At 43.9% G+C, this 22,355-nt stretch overlaps 1 protein-coding gene across 1 annotated transcript in view; it reads left to right on the forward strand.

The window, feature by feature from the left end:
- Window positions 1-20,106, forward strand: part of roraa (RAR-related orphan receptor A, paralog a) — a 130,614-nt gene extending 110,508 nt beyond the window's left edge. Inside the window, exons 5-10 of the mRNA XM_073024839.1 lie at window positions 6,927-7,048; window positions 7,129-7,261; window positions 7,821-7,928; window positions 9,482-9,592; window positions 11,444-11,556; window positions 14,708-20,106. Coding sequence (XP_072880940.1) covers window positions 6,927-7,048; window positions 7,129-7,261; window positions 7,821-7,928; window positions 9,482-9,592; window positions 11,444-11,556; window positions 14,708-14,872 — 752 coding nt within the window. The 3' untranslated portion in view covers window positions 14,873-20,106. The remainder of the gene's footprint in view (window positions 1-6,926; window positions 7,049-7,128; window positions 7,262-7,820; window positions 7,929-9,481; window positions 9,593-11,443; window positions 11,557-14,707) is intronic.
- Window positions 20,107-22,355: the final 2,249 nt, after the last annotated feature.

The raw sequence follows: 22,355 nt of genomic DNA on the forward strand, positions 1-22,355 counted from the left end.
GTAAGGTTGACACCCAGAGGGCATAGCGAATGCCTGCAAGAACTTTGATAGGAAATCTGGAGAATGGTGCATTAATTCAGTGGGTAGTAATTTTACAGGGGAGCGCATGCATGTGGGATCCTGAACTGCCCAGTTCCATAGGACACAGGAGCAGGATTAGGCTATTCAGCCCATCGAATCTGCTCCACAATTCAATCATGGCTGATTTATTTTCCATCTCAACCCTGTTCATCTTCCTTCTCCCTATAGCCTTTGACACCCTTACTAATCAAGAACTTGTTTTAAACATACCCAATGACTTGGCCTCCACAGCCATCTGTGTCGATGAATTTCACAGATTCACCACCCTCTAGCTAGAATCATATTGAAGTACAGCACAGAAACAGGTCTTTTGGCTCATCTAGTCCATGCCAAAACCATTCAAACTGTCTACTCCCATTGACCTGCACGGGACCACAGTCCTTCATATCCCTACTATCCATGCACTTATCAAAACTTCTCTTAAATGTTGGAATCTAGCTCACATGCACCACTTGTGTTATGCTCACTCCACACTCTCGTGACCCTCCGAGTGAAGGATTTTTACCTCATGTTCCCATTAAACTTGTCACCTTTCACCCTGAAACCATGACTTCTGGTTGTATTCCTACCCAACCTTAATGGGAAAAATCCTACTTGCATTTACCCTATTTATGCTCCTCATAATTTTGTATACCCCATAAAATCACCCCTCGGTCTTCTGCATTCTAAAAAATACAGTCAGAACCTATTTAATCTTTTCTTCTAGCTCAGGTCTTCCAGACCCAGCAAATCTTTGTAAATTTTTTCCATACTCTTTCAACCTTGTTTACACCTTTCCTGTAGATAGGTCACCAAAACTGCACACAACTTCACCATAACGTCCCATCTCCTGTACTCAGTACATTAATTTATGAAGGCCAAGGTGCCAAAAGCTTTCTTTATGACCCTATCTACCTGTGATGCCACTTTCAATGAATTATGGACCTGTATTCTCAGATCCCTTTGTTCTATCACACTTCTCAGTGCCCTAGCATTCACTATAAGACATGCCCTTGTTGGTCCTACCAAAGTGCTAAACTTCGCACTTGTCTGCATTAAATTCCATCTGCCATTTTTCAATCTATTTTTCCAGCTGGTCCAGATCCCACTGCAAGCTCTGATAATCTTCTCAGTGTCCACTACACCCCTAATCCTGAAGTCATCCACAAATTTGCTGGTCCAGTTAACCACATTATCATCCAGAAATTCCTCTTCATCTCTGTTCTAAAGGGGCTTCGTTGTATTCTGTGTCCTCTGGTCCTAGATTCTGCCACTATTGAAAACATCTTCTCCACATCCACTCTATTTTGGCCTTTCAGTATTCGATAGGTTTCAGTGAGATCCCCCTCATTCTTCTAAACTCCAGTGAGAACAGGCTCAGAGCCATCAAACGCTCCTCATATGTTAACCTTTCATTCTGGGATCATTCTCATGAACTTCCTGTGGATCCACTCCAATGCCAGAGCCCCAGAACTACTGATTATACTCCCAAGTGAGGCCTCGCTAGTGCCTTATAAAGCCTCAGCAGTACACCCTTGCCTTTATACTCTGGTCTTCTTGAAATTAATGCTAACGTTGCACTTGCCTTCCTTACTACTGACTCAACCTGCAAGTTAACCGTTAGGGAATACTGCACTGGGACTCCCAAATCCCTTTGCAGCTCTGAGTTCTGGATTTGCTCCCAGTTTATAAAATAGTCTACTCCTCTATTCCTTCTACAAAATGTGTAACCAGACGCTTCCCTACACTGTATTCCATATGTCACTTCTTTACCCATTATTCTAATCTATCCAAGTCCTTCTGCAGACTCCCGGCTTCTTCAGCACTGCCTACTCCTGCGCCTATCTTTGTAGCGTCTTCAAACTTGGCCATAACGCCATCAATTCCTTGCGTTTGAGCAGCTGGTCTCAGAAGCCGTGGGTGGTAGAGACAAGTCTGTGATGGTGGCATTGCCTGCTCTGATCTTAGTTTCTTCCTGTAAAGAATGTGCTTAACTGCTAAGGACAACGGTCGAGCTTGTCTGGATGATCAGCTATGTTTAAGCACCCCATGGGATTGTTAGAAACAGGGTCTTGTCTCCATTTCACTGTGTGTTGCCCACTTTACTCATGAGAGACCAGAAACCTCTCTTGGCCTTGAACATAATACAATAGGTCAGAGAGAGACCTAAAACGAGGCTCTTCTAGCCTGCTCCACCATTCTGTGTTATCATGGCTGATTTTTTACCTCAGTGCCACTTATCTGCAGTAACCCCTGACCTATTGATTCCCTGACGATTCAAAATCCTTTCAGTTCCTGGTGTGAACACAATGACTGACCCTCTGCAGACTTCTGAGTAGAGACACCAAAGATTCCTCAATCTCTAGCTGAAGAATTTATCCTCATCTTCCCTACGCGTGGCTGACAATTATACTGACCTTACTATTGAGCTGTACAGCATTGTCCAGACAAGCTCGACCTGTTGGCCTTAGCAGTGACACATTCTTCACAGGAATGATCCAAGATCACTACAGGCAATGCCACAATCACAGACTTGTCTCTACCACCCACGGTTTCTGAGACCAGCTGCTCAAACACAAAGATATCCAAAGTCTGTTTACCACCCTGCCTACACCTGTGCCACCACTTTCAAGGGGCTATCAATTTATACCTTTTGGTCTCTGTTCTACAACACTCCCCAAGGCCCAGCCACTCACTGTCTGTCCTGGCCTCTCGAAATGCAAAACTCCAGTTCTCTGGGTAATTCCATCTGCCATTCCTTTGCCCACTTTCCCAGTCAGACCATAAGACATTGGAGCAGAATTAGGTGATTTTAGCACATCGAGTCTGCTCTGCCGTTCTGTCATGGCTGATTTATTATCCCCCTCAACTCCATTCTCATGCCTTCTCCCTGTAACCTTTGATGCCCTGACTAATCAAGAAGCTATAAACCTCAGATTTAAATATATTCAATGACTCAAGGGCTTGGCCTCCACAGCCATTGGTGGCAGATTCACTACCCTCTGGCTAAAGAAATTCCTCGTCATCTCTGTTCGAAACGGACATCCGTTCTGAGACTCTGCCCTCGGCTGCTAGACTCACCCATCAGAGGAAACATCCTTTCCACATCTGCTCTACCCAAGTCTTTCAATATTCGATAGGTTTCATTGAGATCCCCCTTATTCTAAACTCCAGTGAGTACAAGGCCAGAGCCATCAAATCCTCCTCATATGGTAACCCTTTCATTCCCAGAATCATTCTTGTGATCTGCATCTGGATACTCTCCATCTTTTCTTAAATAAGAGGACCAAAACTGCTCACAATACTTCAACTGCGATCTGACTAATATCTTGTAGAGCATCAGCATCACATCCTAGTCCTCTGGAAATGAATGCTAACACTGCATTTGCCTTCCTCATCACTGACTTAATCTGCAAGCTAACTTTTAGGGAATCCTGCACATAGACTGCCAAGTCCTTTTGCACCTCTGATTTTTGAATTTTCTCCCTCCTTAGAAAATAATCTATGCCTTTTTGCTTTGTACCAAAATGCATGGCCATACATTTCCCTGTATTGTATTCCGTGTGCCACTTCCTTGACCATTTTTCCAATCTGTCTAAGTCCTTCTGCAGCCACCCTGCTCCCTCAACACTACCTGCCCCTCCACCTATCTTTGTGTCATCTGCAAAGTTGGTCACAAAGCCATCAATTCCATCATCCAGATCATTGACATATAACGTGAAAAGAAGGGTCCCATCACCGGCCCTTGTGGAATACCATAAGTCCCCAGAAGCCCTGTTTATTCCCACCTGTTGCCATCTGCCAGTCAGCCAGTGCTAGTATCTTTCCTGTAATATCATGGGCTCTTATCGTGTTAAACAGCTTCTTACATGGCACCTTATCAAAGACCTGCTGAAAATACAAGTAAACAACATCCCCCGACTCTCCTTTCTCTTTCCTGCCCATTATTTCTTCAAATAATTCCAACAGGTTTGACAGGCAAGATTTCCCAATGAGAAAACCATGCTGACTTTCGCCTACCTGGAGGGACTTGTGCCTCCAAGTACCCTGAAACATCATCCTTAAAAACCGTCTACAACATCTTTGCAACCAGTTAGCCTTCAGACTAACTGGCTTACAATTGCTTTTCTTCTGCCTCCATCCCTTCTTAAAGAGTGGAGTGACATATGCAATTTCTCAGTCCTTGGAACTATACTAGAATCTTGAAAGATCATTACTAATGCCTCCACATTCTTTTCAGACACCTCTTTCAGGTGTAGTCCATCTGGTTCAGGTAACGTATCTACCTCCAGAACTTTCAGCTTCCCAAGCACCTTTTTCTTAGTAATAGCAACTACGCTCACTTTGTCTGCTGACATCCTCACACTTCTTGCATGCTGCTAATACCTTTCACAGTGAAGACTCGTGCAAAATACTCATTACGTTCTTCCGTCAGTTCTTTGTCCCTTGTTACTGCCTCTCCATCATCATTTTCCAGTGTTCCAATATCCACTCTCTCTTCTCTTTTACTGTATGTATATCTGAAAATACTTCTGCTATCTTCTTTTATGTTGTTGGCTAGCTTACCTTCATATTTCATTTTTTATCCTTGTGGCTTTTTTAGTTGTCTTCTGTTGGTTTTTGAATGCTTCCCAATCCTCAAACTTCGCACTAATTTTTGCAATATTATATGCCCCCTCTTTTCCTTTTATGCTCTCTTTGACTTCCCTTGTCAGCCATGTTTGCCTCAGCCTCCCTTTAGAATACCTTTTTATCTCTGGTACGTAGCTATCCTATGCCTTCTGAATTGCTCCCAGACTCTTCAGCCATTGCTGTCCTGCTGACATTCCTACTAGTGTCCTCTTCCAATCAGCTTTGACCAGCTCCTCACTCATGCCTCTGTAATTCCCTTTACTCCACTATGCTACTGATACATCTGACTTCATCTTCTCCCTCTCAAACTCCAGGGTGAATTCTATTATATTATGTTCACTGTCTCTTAAGGTTTTTTTTTACCTTAAGTTTCCTAATCAAACCCAGTTCATTACACAACACCCATCCAGAATTTCCTTTCCCTGAGAGGAGTCAACCATGAGCTGTTCTAAAAAGCCATCTTGTAGGCATTCTTCAAGTTCCCTCTCTCGGGATCCAGTGCCAACCTGATTTGCCCAGTCGACCTGCATACTGAAATCCCCCATGACTTTCGTAACATTGCCCTTCTGAGATGCTTTTTTAATCTCCTGTTGTAATTTGGCGCCCAATCCTGGCTAATGTTTGGCGGCCTTTATATAACTCTCATCAAGGTCTTTTTACCCTTACAGTTCCACCAGACTTCCAATTTTGGAGTCATATCGGGCAAATTGTTAATTTGTGTGACAAGTGACAAGAAAAAGTTCAAAGGAGATGTGTAAGACAGGTTTTACAGAGGATGGTGGGTGCCTGGAATGCATTGGGGGGGGGGGGGGTGGGTGGGTGGAGGTTGGAGACTGTGGTGGTAAATATGATGGAAGTATTAAATAGGCACATGATGCTGCTTGGCCTGTCAAGTTTCTCCACCAGTTCGGTTGTTGTTCTCGATTCCTGGGATGGTAGCGTAGAAGGGAGATAAAGCAAACCAGGCCTGTGCTGACTGAGTTCAGAAGAATGAGAAGTAATCTCATTGGCACGTACCTAATCACAAACAAGAGGAAATCTGCAGATGCTGGTGTGTGTGTTGCTTGGGATGTACCCAGTTGTCCTAGGGTTAGACCGGGTGGGTGTGGGTGGGTGTCTAGAATCAGCAGAGGTCAGTGGGTGACACTGTTACACCTTGGGAAGATGACTAGGTTGAGGAGATGGTAGGGGCTGTGGTATTGGAAGGTTGGAACCTGCAGCACTGGGTTGGAGACTAGTGTCTGGTTGGGAACAGAGTTGGGAGGATCAGAAGGTAGGAGTGGGTTCCACTGCAGCACTGTAAGTAGATGATTTGTTCTAGCAGGATAGCTCAAATATAGGACCCACCGTACCCACTGAGGCTCTGATCAGGTCACTGAGCACTGGGCATCCCTCTTCCTGACCTCCTAAGGTTGGGCCTTGTCCATCCCAGAATATCTAGGGAACTATGGAGTGCCCGTCCAGTAAAGTCTTTGGCCATGAGCTCTGCTACAGATTAATTATCGACACATACTAATGGATCTGGTTTAGCTTTGCCATGGCTATCAGTACATGAATATAGTCAGGGCCTCAGGCATGGCTTCTGGGAGAATAGGGCTGTAGGGACCAGCAGTGGGATGTAGGCTAGAGGATTTCATTCTACGCTCTGGTGCACTCCCTAGCTCAGTGTGGAGACCATCAACACCAACAAGGGATTGTGGAGTCATGGGTAACTCTGCACAGAAACAGAAACTTCAGCTTTTACCAACTGCCCCCTGACTGTCACTCACGCTAATCCTGAATTAATTATATTTTTTATTCTCCCCACATCCCGTTCAGCTCTCCCCAGACTTTACCACTCACCTTACAGTGACCTACCTGCACATTGAGGTGTAGGGGGTAAACTGGAGTATCCTAGGGTCACGGAACATGCCAACTCCACACAGACAGTGTCCAGGGTCAGGATTGAACCTGGCTCTCTGGCACTATGAGGCAGTGGCTCTACTCATTGTGCCACTGTGCCCCCTTGGTTAGATGACGCTCTGTACTTGAGTGGGACTGAGTTCTCAGTTCCACTCTCCTCTGTCCCATGTCATTGTTTTAAGGCATTGCTCAGTAGGTCAGGCAGCGGCTGTGGAGAGAGAAACATTAACCTACCAAGTCAGTTATTAGATTGGCATCGTTGATCATTTAGTTCTGTGACCTTTGGCCTGATTGTCCACTCCTCCTTCAGTAGCTCCCTTTTCCCTTTCTAGAACACCTTGCACAGAACATTGCCAAATCGCACATTGAGACCTGCCAATACCTCCAGGAGGAGCTGCAGCAACTAATGTGGAAAACGTACATGCAGGAGGAGCTGGAAATTTATTTGAACAAGGTAAGATGAGCTGCGACTGACTCTGGAACAAACTTTGCATCCTCACACATACATAATAACATTCTGATCCTCTGTCCCAGCCCAGGGAGGTGATGTGGCAGCTGTGTGCAATCAAAATCACAGAAGCAATTCAGTATGTGGTGGAGTTTGCCAAGCGCATTGATGGATTCATGGAGCTGTGTCAAAATGACCAGATCGTACTTCTGAAAGCAGGTATCTTGTCATTGCCAAAACCAGCTTTTCACACCTGGCATGCTTTCTTTGAGGGAGGAAGGGAAGAATAGTAGGTGGGAGGGAGAAGAGAAGGGGATGGCAGTTAGAATAGGGAATGAGAGTAAGGACTTTAAGAAAGTGAAAGGATTTCCAGGTGCATTCATTTGGGTAGCAGTACAGCCAAAGATGATATCGAACACAAATTAATCTAGTAAATCAGAAGAATTCATACATTGAGAATATGGAATAAAGTGGCCTAGAGGGGGAGTATGGCTAAATTCAGAACAATCAGGTTATGTAGAACATGGAATAAAGAATAGGCAGACTAGTAGCTGAGTGTACACTAGTCTATGGGTTGTCGCCCCGCTCTGCTACCCCCACTTTGTCCTCCTCCACCACCTGCTCTCTCCGACCACCGGTCTCTCCGTGACCCCCGCCCTCCCCCCCCCCCGCTCTCACTCCCCACCCACTCTCCTCAGAGAGCAGCTCCCCTGCGTAGGTGTGACTGTGTGTTGCTGAGGTCAGTGCTACATTTTTGGCCTTCTCTCCATATCCTCAGGTTCTTTAGAAGTTGTGTTTGTCCGAATGTGTCGAGCGTTTGACTCCCAGAACAACACCGTGTATTTTGATGGGAAATTTGCTGGACCTGATGTCTTCAAGTCGCTGGGTAAAGAAAGACAGTGCACATTGTTTGTCTGCTTGTTCCCCCCCCACCACCATTCTGCCCTCTACTCCCCTGACTATCTGACCCTATGATCCCCCAGACCCCTCCATTCCTTCAAGCCCCTCAGAATCTTCTGTCACCACCTCCATTACCCTTCACCCTCTCCTCTCCCGCTCCGTCTTCCTTCCATTTTTTTACCTCTCCTCCACCCTCTCCACTCTTCTTTGCCCATCTCTCTACTTGCATCTCCTCCAGCTTCCATCACCTCTCCTCATCTCCAACCCCACTTTCATCTATTCCTTCCTCTCCCTGCCAATCTTCTCCAGCACCTTGCATCTATGGATGCATGTACTGATTTAGTTTCAGGATGTGGATGTTGAAGCCCAGCAGAGGTTATTTCCTGAGAGATTGAGACTGAACCCATACCTTGAACTCTTCTGGTGATGTGCTTCCAGGGAGGGAGTTCCCAGGTTTATACTGAAGGGCAATGAAGAACTGTAGATATATTTCCAAGTCAGCATGGTCAATTTGGAGGTGAAGCTACAGATGCTGGGATCCCACTGCACCCTTTACCGATGTTCTCCTTGGTTCTGTTTTTGAGAGGTGCTGTGAGGGTGGCTGGGTGAGAAACTGCAATACATTTGTAGATGGTGCACAGTGCAGCCAACATGTGCCATTGATGGAGATGATAGTGGGCCAGTGCTTCTCAGGCCCACTAACAGCCCTCCTCTCACCCAACACTCTTCCTACCATCTCCATCTCTCCTCCCATCCCTGACTCACTCACCCTCACTGTCTTTTCAACACCATCACATCACCACCAGTATCAAAGGAAAAATGGGAAGCAGTTAGGAGGCACAAGTATAGGGCTTCCTGAAGGATCCATGTCCAGCCAAGGCAGGAACAACGTTCCACAAGCCAGGAAGACTTGTGTCCTCTCTGCAGCTGGTTATAGTTCTGTCTGGTTCAGTGTTTGCCACAGGTCACTGATTCCATGTCCCCAGTAACTTCCACACTACTTGCCACAGAATAGTGTAAACTTCCATGTCTCTCTGCTTGAGTGCAATCTTGCAGGAGAGCAGATAGAATGAATGAGCAGCTAGGGAGTGGGATGTGTGGCCAGCAACCAGCAAACTCTGTGGGATGAAACAAAGCTTAGATTTTAAAAGGGAATTAATTTGCAGATGCAACAATTTTTTTAACCAGAACAGGGCAGTGTATAAACGGTGGAAATGTTTGTACAATGTGTGGAGATTTGCAAACTGCAGAGAATCTTTGAATGGTCTGAATCCATCAGCTGAATAACGCAGTAACAGCATTGTTGGCCTCATCGTTGGTGTAATGTGCAAGAGAAGCATTCATAGTTTCATGTACACTCCCCTCCCATTGGTCAGTTTTGCATTGATTGATGAATTATATTCTGAGAGATTTATCTGGATTATTTTGGAGTCCCAGCGGTCACACCAGTTTGGCAAGGCAGCGCCCCATGGGCCGACTGTGAACAAAAGGTCACTTGCTGGGTTCAGCCTCATTCTCTATTCATCCCCTCTCCTACAGGTTGTGATGACTTGATCAACTCTGTCTTTGAAACTGGCAAAAGTCTGTGTGCGCTGCACTTGGTGGAGGATGAGATCGCCTTGTTTTCTGCTTACGTGTTGATCTCAGCTGGTGAGTAGCTCAATAGGAAAGGACGGTCAGCTTTAGTGACAGTGTAACTATCCCACACTGTTTCCCTTTTGCACTTTAGCTACCCTTGCACCCTCTTCATAAACCGTGTTTCTGAAGCATTAAATATAGGAGCTGCATTAGGCCCTTTGGCCTGTCAAGTCTGTTCTACCATCCCATCGTGGCTGATTTATTATCCCAGTATAAGGTAAATAGATGGGCCAGTCAGAGAATTAAGAGAGCCTGGATCAGCCGGTGTTTGAAACCATAGATGAGAACGTGTACTTCATTGCTGCAGGAAGGGCGATTCACTTTGGCCAGTGAGATTCCCCACCTCCAGAGTGCTCATCAGGAACAGAGGCATAGAATGTGAGGTCACTGAGTCACAGTACAACTTCATAAAAAACATTGGTTAGGCCACAGCTAGAGTACTGTGTGCAGCTCTGATCAGCACACCATAACAAGAATTTGATTGTACTGGAGAGGGTGCAAAAGAGGTTCCCCAGGAAATTGCTTAGGATGGAATGTTTCAGTTAAGAGCCGAGGCCAGAGAGACTGGGTCTGTTTTCCCTGCAGTGGGGGTGACTGATGGTGGGGTACAAAATTAGCTGGGATACAGTTGCAGAGATTTCATAATCTAGAAAGACCAAGTCATAGGAGCAGAATTAGGCTATTTGGCCCATCAAATCTGCTCTTATCATTTGATCATGGCTGATTTATTTTCCTTCTCAACCCCATTCTCCTGTCTTCTCCCCATTACATTTAATGTCCTTTCTAATCAAGTGCCCATCAACCTTTGCTTTAAATGTGCCCAATGACTTGGCAAAGAGCATAAGCCTCGGGTAAGTGGTAAGATGGGATCCGAGGAAGAACCTTTTCTTTGAGTACATAGTGGAGCAGGCATCCTGGCAATACTCAGCTATCAAGGTGAATAGTTAAACCACCAAGGATTGGAAGATTACAGACCAAGTGGAATTAGGTTAGATAGATACTTCATTATGGATGATAGACTTGACTCTGTAAGTATGTATTCACAACTGAAACACCCACCAGAAATAGGTCCCCATTGGTTCACCTCTTGGTCAGTAATGAAAAATGCGTGTCTAGGTGTCCATGGCTGGACTGACACACAGAAAATGGGGAGTTGTATGTCTCACTGGATAGAGCAAGTCAAGGCTCTGAAGAGATTCAGTAATAGAGATGGGAACCGTTACAACTGCACTGGCATTGTCCCTCGCCAATTGAGGGCTTCGAGTTCCACAGTGTGATCTCAGTGTGTCGAAAGTTCCATGGTGTGAGCATGTTCCCTGGAGAACCAGCTGTGGTGCCAGTTAAACCACTATGTGGATTTGCCACTTGCTCCACTATTTGGGTTACCCTGTTTGCAGGATGTAAGATTTGAACTGGACCACGTACTGGTGTTCAGGAACCAAAGGTATTTCTCTAATGATCTGCACAGTAGGTGATCACCATTCTGATTTTCATAACTGCTGATTAACTTCATTGACTGGACTTCTGCAAGCATGGTAACAGATACTCAGTCTGCTGTAGGCTTCCAGTAACATCCCCACTCTACTCTTGTTCCCACTGTCTTGTACACCTTCATTCTGTTTCAGTTCTGCAGCATTGATCAGACGATTATAGTGTGTGTGTGTGTATGGGGGCATAGGGTGTGTGTAAGGGCACTGGTATAGGTGTGTGTACATTGGTGTCAGGTGGGCAGAGGAGGGTAGTGCACAGAGTGGGTGAACAGTCTTTGGTCCCGTTCGCGTCTGGGTTAATGCTGTGAACGTAATCAGAAGAGCCTGAGCTACTTACTGCCAGGTTAACTGTGCTGCCATCTGGAATCCCTAGATCGTCTATGGCTTCAGGAGAAGATTAAAGTTGAGAAGTTGCAGCAGAGGATCCAGCTGGCCCTTCAGCACCTTCTACAGAAACATCACCGAGAGGACGGCATTCTGACCAAGGTACCCTGCTTCTCAGTCCGCTTATGGGTTGTGGGCATCATGGACAATTTAGGAATTTATTGTCACTCCTCTTTCTGTTCCCCCCACCCCCCCCCCCCCCAAGAGTCAACCTCATTTTGTGTGTATGCCCAGGTTAGGGCAGAGAGCTCCTGGCCTGAGGGAATGAGAGAACTCAGTGGTTAGCTCTCCAGATTCTGGTTTACTTGAAATTCCAGAACAATTTAACATCATGGATTTAAATCACCAGCTGTCACAGTCTCTTCTTCAGCGATCTGAACTTTAGTTTCTGGTACATTAGCCTCCATGCTACAATACCCAGGAGAGGAGGTCTGGGATTTGCACTCTGACCTCTCCCACCTTAGCCCTCTGAGTTACAGTTAAATAATTCACATCCAGAAATATCAAGAGCAGAGATTAATACAAATTGTGTGTTTAACGGGATGCACAGCCATCGTCCCCCGATCACCATAGCACCATCATGGTGTCACGGGCTGTGGCTCCAGCATAGGCACCCTGACAGCATCCAAAGGATCCAATATTCCACCTCTCCCATTTGCTGCTGTTCCCACTGTTTGTTACTCAGTGCCATCTCATTGGCTAGGTAGAGATACAGTGCCTCTGTCTGCCGCTCAGCTACGTGAGGATCGCTTTTAATTCTGGTGGATGGATGCTCCCCAGGTTACCTGTGGGCTCCATTCCTGTGAACAGCCATGAGCTGATTTCCCTTTAAGTCAGAAATGTCCATTTTATAGTGACCTACAGTGTATTATTATACATAAACATGCTGTAACACTTCCATACAGGAATAATCACAGAGCAAAATGACATGGATACAGGCCCTACGGCCGAATGAGTCCAAGCTAACCATGGTGCTCACCGAGTCCCGGTGTTCAGCCCGTATCCCACTATAGCTGCTCTTTTTCTCTATGCAAATGTTTCTTAAATGATGCAGTTGTATTTGCCTCAACCTTTTCTTCTAGCAGCTTGTTCCATATACTCTCAACCCTCTATGTGAAAAAGTTGCCCCCTCAGGTCCCTTTTAAATTGTCCCGTTCTCACTTTAAACTTGTGCAGATTAGTTTTGGACTCACCTACCCTGGGAAAAGACTGCTACATCCACCTTATCTAAGCCTCTTGTAATTTTAAACACTTCTCTAAGGTTCTCTTATGTTCCAAGGAGTAAAGACGCCCAGCCTGACCAACCCCTCTTTATAAGTCAGGCTCTCTAGTTCTTGTAAAAAAAAATTACTTTGTCCAGTGTAACCACATCTTTCCTATAACAGCGTGCCCCAAACTACACAATATTCCCAAGTGTGGCCTTACCAACTTCTTATATAACTTCAACACAATGTCCTAACTCCTGTATTCTTTGTCTTGACTGATGGAAGGCCAGCATGTTAAATGCATTCCTTTACCACCCTCACTACCCATGATGCCGCTTTCAACAAGCTATGTACTTGTGCTACTAAGCCCCTCTGTTCCATTACATGCCTGGTCTCTAGCATTCATTGTAGGAGTCTTACACTGATTTGACTTTCCAAACAGCTTCACCTCACACTTAACAGCACTGGAATCCATTTGCCATTCCTTGGCCCTCTTCTCTAACTCTTAATGATCCCCTGTAATCTACAGTAACATTTATCAACAACCTCTTCTAACTTTTTGTCATCTGCAAGCCTACTGATCAAATCTTGTGCATCCAAATCATTTATAAAAATAAACCCTGCACCACAGCATCAGCTTAGGTCTCCATTCTGAGAAACAACTTTCAGTCACCAATCTTTGGTTCCTTACCCTGAGACAAACTCGAATCCACCTAACTACCTCTTCCTGGATTCCATGGGACCTCACCTTCCAGCCCAGCCCAGCATGCAGGGCCTTGCTGGTTATCTCTTCAAAAGAACTCTAAATTATTTGTCAAGCATGACTTCCCATGCACAAATCCGCGCTGACCCCTCCAAATCAGGCTCTGTTTATTGGAATGCTGGTAGGTCCTGTTCCTCACAATTTCTTCCAGTAACTTTTCTCCACTGATGTCAGGCTGATGACCAGATTGTTGTTCCCTGACTTTCTTTGCTACATTTTTAAATAACAGAACAACATTAGCCACCCCCACCCCCGTCTTCTCCAGAGGCAATCATGAAGCAAATAAGAGCCTGCACAGTTTTTCTTCTAGCCTCCCTTGATGTCTGAGGATGCACTCAGTAAGAGCCTGGAGATTTATCCACCTTAATGCACTGCTAGGCTGCAAAAACCTCCTTCCTGGTAACATGAATGTTTCATAAAATAATCACCTTAGCTTTACCCATAATTAGATTAATGGAAAATATATTGTATCCAGTTATTAATAGCATGAAATATTTTAACATTTTTACTCCTACTTCAAAAAGACTTGAAAAATGTATAACAGATTTAGTAAAACTGGATTTCTGTAAGTCATTCGTCTGTAACCAGGGAGCTTCTGTATTAACAGCCAGTTCATTTCCTGCTGCTTTGAAACTCTGCCATTTCTGTTTCTCTTGACATGTCCTCAACAGGTGCCTGTTACACCAATGTGGTACGATCGTCTGTCCTTTCATCACCTTGGCACAAGCCATCGGTCCACACTTGTTGTTTCACAGTGATGTGACGTTTAAGGGTTTCTTCAATCTCTCCAGCAACAATTCATTTCAGTGTATGTGTCTTCACTTTGTGTGTGGTGGTATGATTGTGCTGAAGAGCTCTCTTCAGCTTCGGTGTCTGCTCTCCTCTGCCTTGTGCCTGGGCTCTACCACTGAACACCAGCACCCTCCCTTCAGCTTTGGTTGATGTTACATTTCTCTGTCCACATTGTTGAACTTCTGAGGATTATCTGAAGCCTTGACGTTAAATAAAAATAGAAATTGCCCAGAAACCCCGGCAGGACAGTCACCAAATGTGAAAAGAGAAATTGTCAATGTTCCGAATCTGCAGCCTGAAATGTTAACTGTTTCTCTCCACAGTTGCTGCCTGACCACTTGAATATTTTCCTACTTTATTGCAGATTTATGGCATCCGTGGTTATGATTGCCATGACTTTAACTGTTCATCCTGCTATTACTTCTCCTCTGCTGGCTTTCCATTCAGAGTGACAAAGGAAATGTTCTCTAATTATTTCTCCTTCTCTTTCCAGCTCCTATCTAAAGTGACCATGTTACGAGCACTGTGCAATCGACACACTGAGAAGCTCTCCTCATTTAAAGCAATACACCCAGACATTGTGCGTGTGCATTTCCCTCCACTGTACAAGGAGCTGTTCAGCTCTGAGTTTGAGCAAATAATGCCAACAGATGGATAATCACTGGCACCAGTCGACATCGCAACTTGGAAGTCCTGCCGCGGGTCACATAATGAGATTCTGTTGCTCAGTGCATCAGCCGTGTGCACGGCCCAGGAGATCAAAGAGGCGGCAAGGTCCTGGGTGACTTTAGAGGCTTGGGGCGGGGGTATTAACATTAGTTTCCTAGTGAGAGTTGAACCTGTTTTTCTCATGCATTTAGTTTGTGTAGAGCACAGCGTACAGTGACATTATAATGCTGAGAAGCTTCTTTAGAGCAAATCTTTTACAGGGTATATTGAGTAAATACAGTGACTATAACATTTAATATCAGTATATCATTTTAACTTTGATGTGCTGTGAGATGATATATAAATCTATATTTTAAGCACCTTTTCCCAGTTTGTACATGATATGTTGGTATTTATTAAATCTGTTAAAGGACATGCACAAGAAATACAAGTTTAATTGTTGAGTGTACAGGAGGGGGTGCGAGTTTCAGATGCTGCTGTTTAAATTGATATTTCTGTGTTATAGGAATGCCCACACGATTTGTCTGGTTTACAATCGCACTCCAGTTTCCATTGTCTGTGTGGCTGAATAATGTGCAACAGATCCAGAATAGTACGGTGAAAGGTGGTGGGATCAAATGATTTATAAAATACAAAGCCTTGTCTGGACCACTTAAGAAAGAGTTCTATTTTTATAACCCTTGTATGACTATTAGGAAGCACTTAAATATTCCGGCAATAAAAGAGAAGTGATTTGTGTAAGATGCTTTTTTGTAAGGCAAGACAATAATAGAAAGAAATATTATTTTCTAAAAGCTTGGTATTATTTTCTTCTGAGACCATGTCTGATTCTGTCTAGTGAGATATTTCATCTGATGTGCCACACTGTTTATGTTTTTCTGGCAAATATCCTTAAAATGGAGGTTTCCTTGTGAAACGACATTCCAAAAATGTGTGAATATGTAGAAATGTCTAAAGCACATGTCTGGATTTTGGTGGGGAGAGTGGCTGTGAGGTTTAGATGTTAGGTGTACATGGGGTGTGAGTGTGTGCAAATGGGTGTAATGGGTTATGTTTGTGTTTGAATGTGGGTATATGGGTGAAGGAATGTATGTATATGTGTGGGTGTGTGTGAGTGTGTGCATGTGGCAGTGCATATGTTTGTGGCGAGCCTGCTTCACTGTTGCTTTTTGCACGTCTCATTGCTCTGTAGTGCAATATGTAAAAGAGCACTCACTGGTGCACATTTAACCCCTCAGGGAAGTAAACCGTGTGTTTCTGCAGTCTCTTATTGTGCTAAGGGCTGTTATCTGTGTGTCTGTGTGTGAGGCAGTCCCGGAGTTTGTCTGGCTCCGGGGGTGATCTGAATCTTGCAGTTTAGGCCAGTGTTTGTTTGAGTGTGGTGGGTTATCATTTGGCTGGCATTTGCTGTTACTGTGAAAACAATCCAGGATTCTGACTGCATCTGAAGACTTTTAGGAAGAAATTCCTCGTGGTCAGATGGAGGATTTGAAACTTTAGCTCAGGGAGCCTGTTTGGTTATAATGAGGGTATGAAAAATGGTCAGGTACTTCTGTTAACAGCAAAACAGCAAGGACATACAGGCTCAAAGAGGTTGCAAACTGACTTTACAATAAATTACATACAGTTACTATTTAGTTACAAATCAATGTCTTTCAAAACCTCAGCCATTGTACAAAGATGGTTTAGGCTTTGTTTCTATTGTGGGACTGCTTTTTTTTGTGGACTCTTCTATGGAATACTGATAGATGCCTAACTTTATCATCACACTGTTCAGCAGGCAGATCTGTTTTCCCAAATGTTTCTACCTAAGCGGCTGCCAACTGTCCTATTGCATGTTCTGAGAGTTTATACGGCCCGCACCTTGCTCCCGTTCAGCCTGCTGGGGGAAAGCAGAATCACTGTCAGAGGGACATTCCCCAACTGGGACAGGGAACAAAGCCCTTGATCTAGTCTGACGAAAAGGACAACTTGATCCTAGAGAATACACTAGTAAAGTAAAGCCCTTTAGAATAGCCATTAGCCTTCAGCTGAAGCATCAGCTCCACCCTTGGCACCTTCCCTGCCTACTGTGTACTAGGGCATTGCCACACTCTGTTTCCTCTCGAGGTGACAAGGCAGTAGGGGTAGGCTGCAGTCACCCCAGCAGCCCATCCACTGATCACCCTCACCAGGATTTTTTGCTGTGGTGGTGTTCAGGAGCATCCGTTCCAGGACTCTGCTGAGCCCATCGCAAACACCAAATTCCTATCTACTCATTCACACAGGACTCCACTGCCACAAGTATTTGATACCCTTTCTCATAGTTGGGTGACCCATCCACAGCTCCCCCTCACTTTCTTTCTGGTCGCATTATCCTAATGAATGACTGTCAAGCAGATTCTTGTCCAAGCTACAATATTTCAGTAATTAATAAACAAGAGTTCAAAATAAATATGAAAAAACACAGCTGTTCTTTTTGCTCCCTCAATGTTTATTTTTTCATTGTCCCAGGTGATTAGTCTTCATTTCTTGGAATCCTCGGGATAATCCCAATGATTTGTCAACTCCAGTAGTGTTTAAGGTAATTAATTCCTGCATTCTCCCCCAGATGTGTTCCTGCTCCAGATCAGTGTTCTGGCTGCCAAAGGACAGTGTATAACTCCTCAGAACTCTGGGTAAATACTGTCAAGCAGATCCTGCAGTAGCCTGTTTTCATCTGCACAAGATCAACTGGCTCCCTCAAGAACATGCAATCTTTATTGTCACCATAAGGCAGGGTCTTCAAATAAATGAAAAACTGTCGATGCTGTAATTCTGAAATAAAAGGATAAAATGCTGAAAATACTCAGCAGATTTGGCGGTGTCTGTAGAGAAACGGTTGACACATTGGAACTGATGCAAAAGCCTGCTTCTGAAAAGATCTGTTTCACCTTCCACAGATGCTTCCTCACCTGTTGATTGTTCCTAGCATTTGATGCTTTTACCTTTGAGTAAAAGACAATACCCTCCACTCACCCTGTTCTGATTCTCTGCCACTGTGCCCGCTCCTCCCCATCAAGGGTCAACACTTCGGTAACAAGGTACAACAAAATCAAGATGCTGGAAGACCATCACGGGTGGTCTGGACCAACAAAGGAAAAGGGTGGATTAGTGATAGAGCTGAAACTTTGCTCAGAGCTGGTCCACAACGATCAACAAACTTAGAAACTAAACTTCCAGTTCCCCGCTCTCCCCTGTGAGACCTGTACAGATGAGGCCTCTGCGCCATCAGCAGTTTCTCTTAGAAAGACAGCTTTCCAAAAACTACGAGAGATCTTAGTTGGTTTCTTTTACCTTGGTGCCATGCAGAGTTATATTGCGTGCTTCCCAGACCCGGGAACAGTGCCTGGCTAGTGAAACAATTCATTTCAACGTGTACACAATCAGCACCAGTATTGCTCAGAAGGTCATCAACGTCCATTACCAATGTAGCTCAAGTGAGATACTATTTTGGGGTTGGCAGCCCTTGTGAGAGTCACCAGCCGGTTCTGTGGGTGCCAAATGTAAGACACTGTTGGCATAATTCAATGGGGCACAGCTTTTCCTTATTCACTATGAATAAAACCTCATCTGTTTTAAGTGAAATTTTTCTACTACCTTACATCTATGATTATGTATTGAAACTACTTAGACATGGCCACCTGCACTTCAGTTGTTGGTAAGCAGCGGCTTGATGGGCTGAAGGGCCAGTTTCCCTGCTTCATCTTTCTGACTCTATCTTCCACTTTGCTCAGTATTTGCACCCCACTCAGCAGGTACCTCACCACTATTGATTTATTCCTCCTTGGTGTTGCCTGCTCACTAACACATGCTCTCTGCACTGCGCAGTATCCATGGAAGTGTTCTCAGAGTTCATTTGCACAATTTAGTTCAGGCTCCTTTACATTGACAGGGGAGTATGGATTTTTAGAACATTTGAAAGCAGTTTTTAATGTGCAAACAATTTTACAATCACAAGCAATAAAAGATATTTTATATGGTGAAAAAAATTTTCTTAAGAAGTTTTTACCGAGATATTTGTTTGAGTTGCTGTGTGCATTAATCTCATCCAAACAATGGCCTGGTGTTTGGACATTAATGTATCAGATTAAAGCGGACTGTGTCCCTTGTGTGTGTTCGTCCTCATTGAAGGGGGGTGTTTTGTGTTGTGGGTTGGGCCAATGTTGACCTTTGCAGCTATATTATACTTCCCCAATCTAAAGAAAGTGTTAATGGGGCAAGCCCAGACAAGGCTTTTACTGTTAATGTCAGGTGGGAAAGTTTCAAATAGAATTTTATCCATTTTTATAAAATCTTAGCAATTTTTTGTCTCCAAAGTTCAAACAATAAAAGCTAAAACTCTAGCTATAAAATCATGTCAAGCAATAAAAGATTAAAAAAATAAATATCTGTGCATAGTAAATCTTAGACCTGGGCTTGTAAATGCTGCCTGCTATGTATTACCTTCATCGCTGTAAATTACTGACTGTTTGGTACAGAAGAATTTGCAATGGCCCATTTAGAATCCCTACCCTCTCTTTTATCTTATAATATTTAATGTTGATTCACCATGTATACAGTTATCCTTTTTAAAATTATTTGTTTCTATATAGGTAAGGAAGAAAATGGTATTATCAAGCTGCTCGGAGCAAATATTTAACTGTTTATTAAATAAAGCATTATAACTGTATAATATCTTTATGTATATGCTATTTTAGCCATAGTTACAAACTAAGGTGTACTGTTTTGTGTTTCCTGCTGTGTGGTGCTAGATGAGTTGCTTTTGAGAAGAAATATCATTGTTCCTGAATAATACCACCGTGCAGTCACCTTAATTTCACTAAGTAGGTCAGCCACAGATACACGTATTAAAAGGCAAAACTTGGGATACATACAAAGACTGGGATAATTTATTCCTCTTGATAAAGGACTGTGTTACTTCCTTTAGATGCATCTTTTTTGAATCTCTTTGCCTATGGTCTATCAATCCGAGATAGTCTTGTTCCTTCACTGATTCCTAAATAAAACAAGTATTTTGATCTGTTTGTAAATAAAACTGTAAAAAGAGAGATTTAATGTTGTCTTTTAAAAATTCAGATTTTCATTCTAATATGAATGTTGTTATATTGTACTTAGAAACAGTTACCTTTAATAATACCGTATGAAAACTGCAGTTGGCACATCAATTTCAGATGTGTTCATGTGCAGTTACCCTCACAATAAAATTATTGCTTATTATTGGCTCTGCCTGGTGTTATCTTTCTTTCCTCATTGATAAACTGTTATGAATCAAACTTCAAGGTAAATTTATTGTCAAAGTACACGTACGTCACCATAGACAACCCCAGACTTCATTTTCTTGTGGGCATGTAATCGAAGAAACACCATAGAATAGTTGAAAACAGGAGGGACAAACTCTCAATTTGCAAAAGACAACAAACTCTGCAAACGCAAAAGAGAAATAATAATAACAAAATAATAAATGTATAAACAATAAATATCGAGAACATGAGATGAAAGTGAGTTCACAGGTTATGGGAACAGTTGGGTGATGGGTGAATGAAGTCATCTCCTCTGGTTCAAGAGCCTGAAGGTTCAGGGGGTAATAACTGTTCCTAAATCTGATGGTATGAGTCCAGGGGATCCTGTACTTCCTTCCTGATGGCAGCAGTGAGAAGTGAGCATGTTGTGAATGGTAGGGGAGTCCTTGATAGTGGATGCTGCTTTCCTGCGACAGCACTCCACATAAATGTGCTTGATGGTGAGGAGAGCTTTACCTGTGATGAACTCGGCTGTAGCCACAGGGTTTTCCATTCAAGGGCATTGGTGTTTCCATACCCGGCCATGATGCAAAAAGTCAATATACTATCCACCACTCAGATATTTGTGAAAGTTTTAGATGTCTAAGGAAGTAGAGGCACTGCTGTACTTAGGACAGATCCTCTGAAATCATAACACTGAAAAATCTAAAGTTGCTGATCCTCTCCACCTCTGATCCCTGGTGAGGACTGGCTCATGGTCCTCCAGTTTCCTCCTCATGAAGTCAATAATCAGCTCTTTGATCTTGATGGCATTGAATAAGAGGTGGTTGTTGCTGTTGTGGCACCACTCTGCCAGATTTTCAATCTCCCTCCTATATACCGATTCATCACCAAATTTTGGCCCATGGGAGTGGTGTCTTCAGCAAATTTAAGTATGGCATTGGCGCTGAGCTTATTCTCAGAGTCATCAGTATATAGCTAGTAGAGCAGGGGGTTAAGCACACAGCCTTGTGGTGCACCCGTGTCGATGGAGTTTGTGGAGGAGATATTGTCACTCTGAACTGATTAGGTCTGCAAGTGATGAAGTCAAGGATCCACTGGCACCACGGGATATTGAGGAAATGATAGTATTGAATGCTGAGCATCATGATGTTAGCGTCTCTGCTGTCCAGATTTTCCGAGTTGAGTGAAAAGCCAACGAAGTGTAAGTGCAACTGGATAATAGGTTACCTTGTTCTTCTTAGGCACCAATATAATTGAAACCTGCTTGAGCAGGTGGGTATCTCAGACTGCTGAACACTCCAGCCAGTTGATCAGCACATGTCTCCAGTGTTTGGCCAAGTACTCTATCTGGGCCGATGCTTCCCAGGTTCACCCTCTGAAAGGATGCTGTCACTTCAGCCGCAGAATCTGAAATCACAGGGTTATCAGAGCTGTGGAAATTAGTGAAGGTTCCTCCATGTTTTGATGGTCAAGGTGAACATAGAAGGCATTGAGCTCATCTGGGAGCAAAGCCTTGTTGTCGCCTATGTCGTTGGGTTTCACTTTGTAAGAGGTAATAGCACTCAAGCCCTGCCACAACTGTTGAGCATTCTTCAGTTATTCAAGTTTCATCTGGAATTGTCACTTTGCACATGAGATGGCTCTCTGAAGGTTGTACCTGGACCTCTTGAATCTTACTTGGTCACCAGACCTGAATGCCACTGATGTGACCTCAACAGATTGTGGATATCATGCGTCATCCAGGGATTCTGGTTGGGGAAGACTGAATGATTTTGTGGGGACAGACTCTTCTACAACAGTTTTTTATTGAAATTTGTGACAACCATGGAGTATTAACTGAGATCCTCTGATGAGTTCTCGAACATGGTCCAGTCCACCGACTTGACAATCCCACGGCTGCTCCTCTGCATCCCAGGATTACCTTTTTGTTGCCCTCATCTCCAGAGCCTTGTACTTTAGCCTCTGCTTGTATGCAGGAAGGAGAGGGACAGCCAAGTGATCAGGTTTCCTGAAGTATGTTCTGGGCATGGAATGGTAGGCAATCCTAATAATAGTGTAACAGTGGTTGAGTGTGTTGGGACTCCTGGGGCTGCAGATTATATGTAGGTGATAATTGGGCAGAGATTTCTTCAAATAAGTCTGATTGAAGTCCCAGTCTATGATTTGAAATGTGTTGGGGTGGGTTGTTTCTTGTTTGGTGATGGCAGC

The sequence above is a fragment of the Hemitrygon akajei genome, chromosome 21, assembly GCF_048418815.1.
Source record: "Hemitrygon akajei chromosome 21, sHemAka1.3, whole genome shotgun sequence".
NCBI lineage: Eukaryota > Metazoa > Chordata > Chondrichthyes > Myliobatiformes > Dasyatidae > Hemitrygon > Hemitrygon akajei.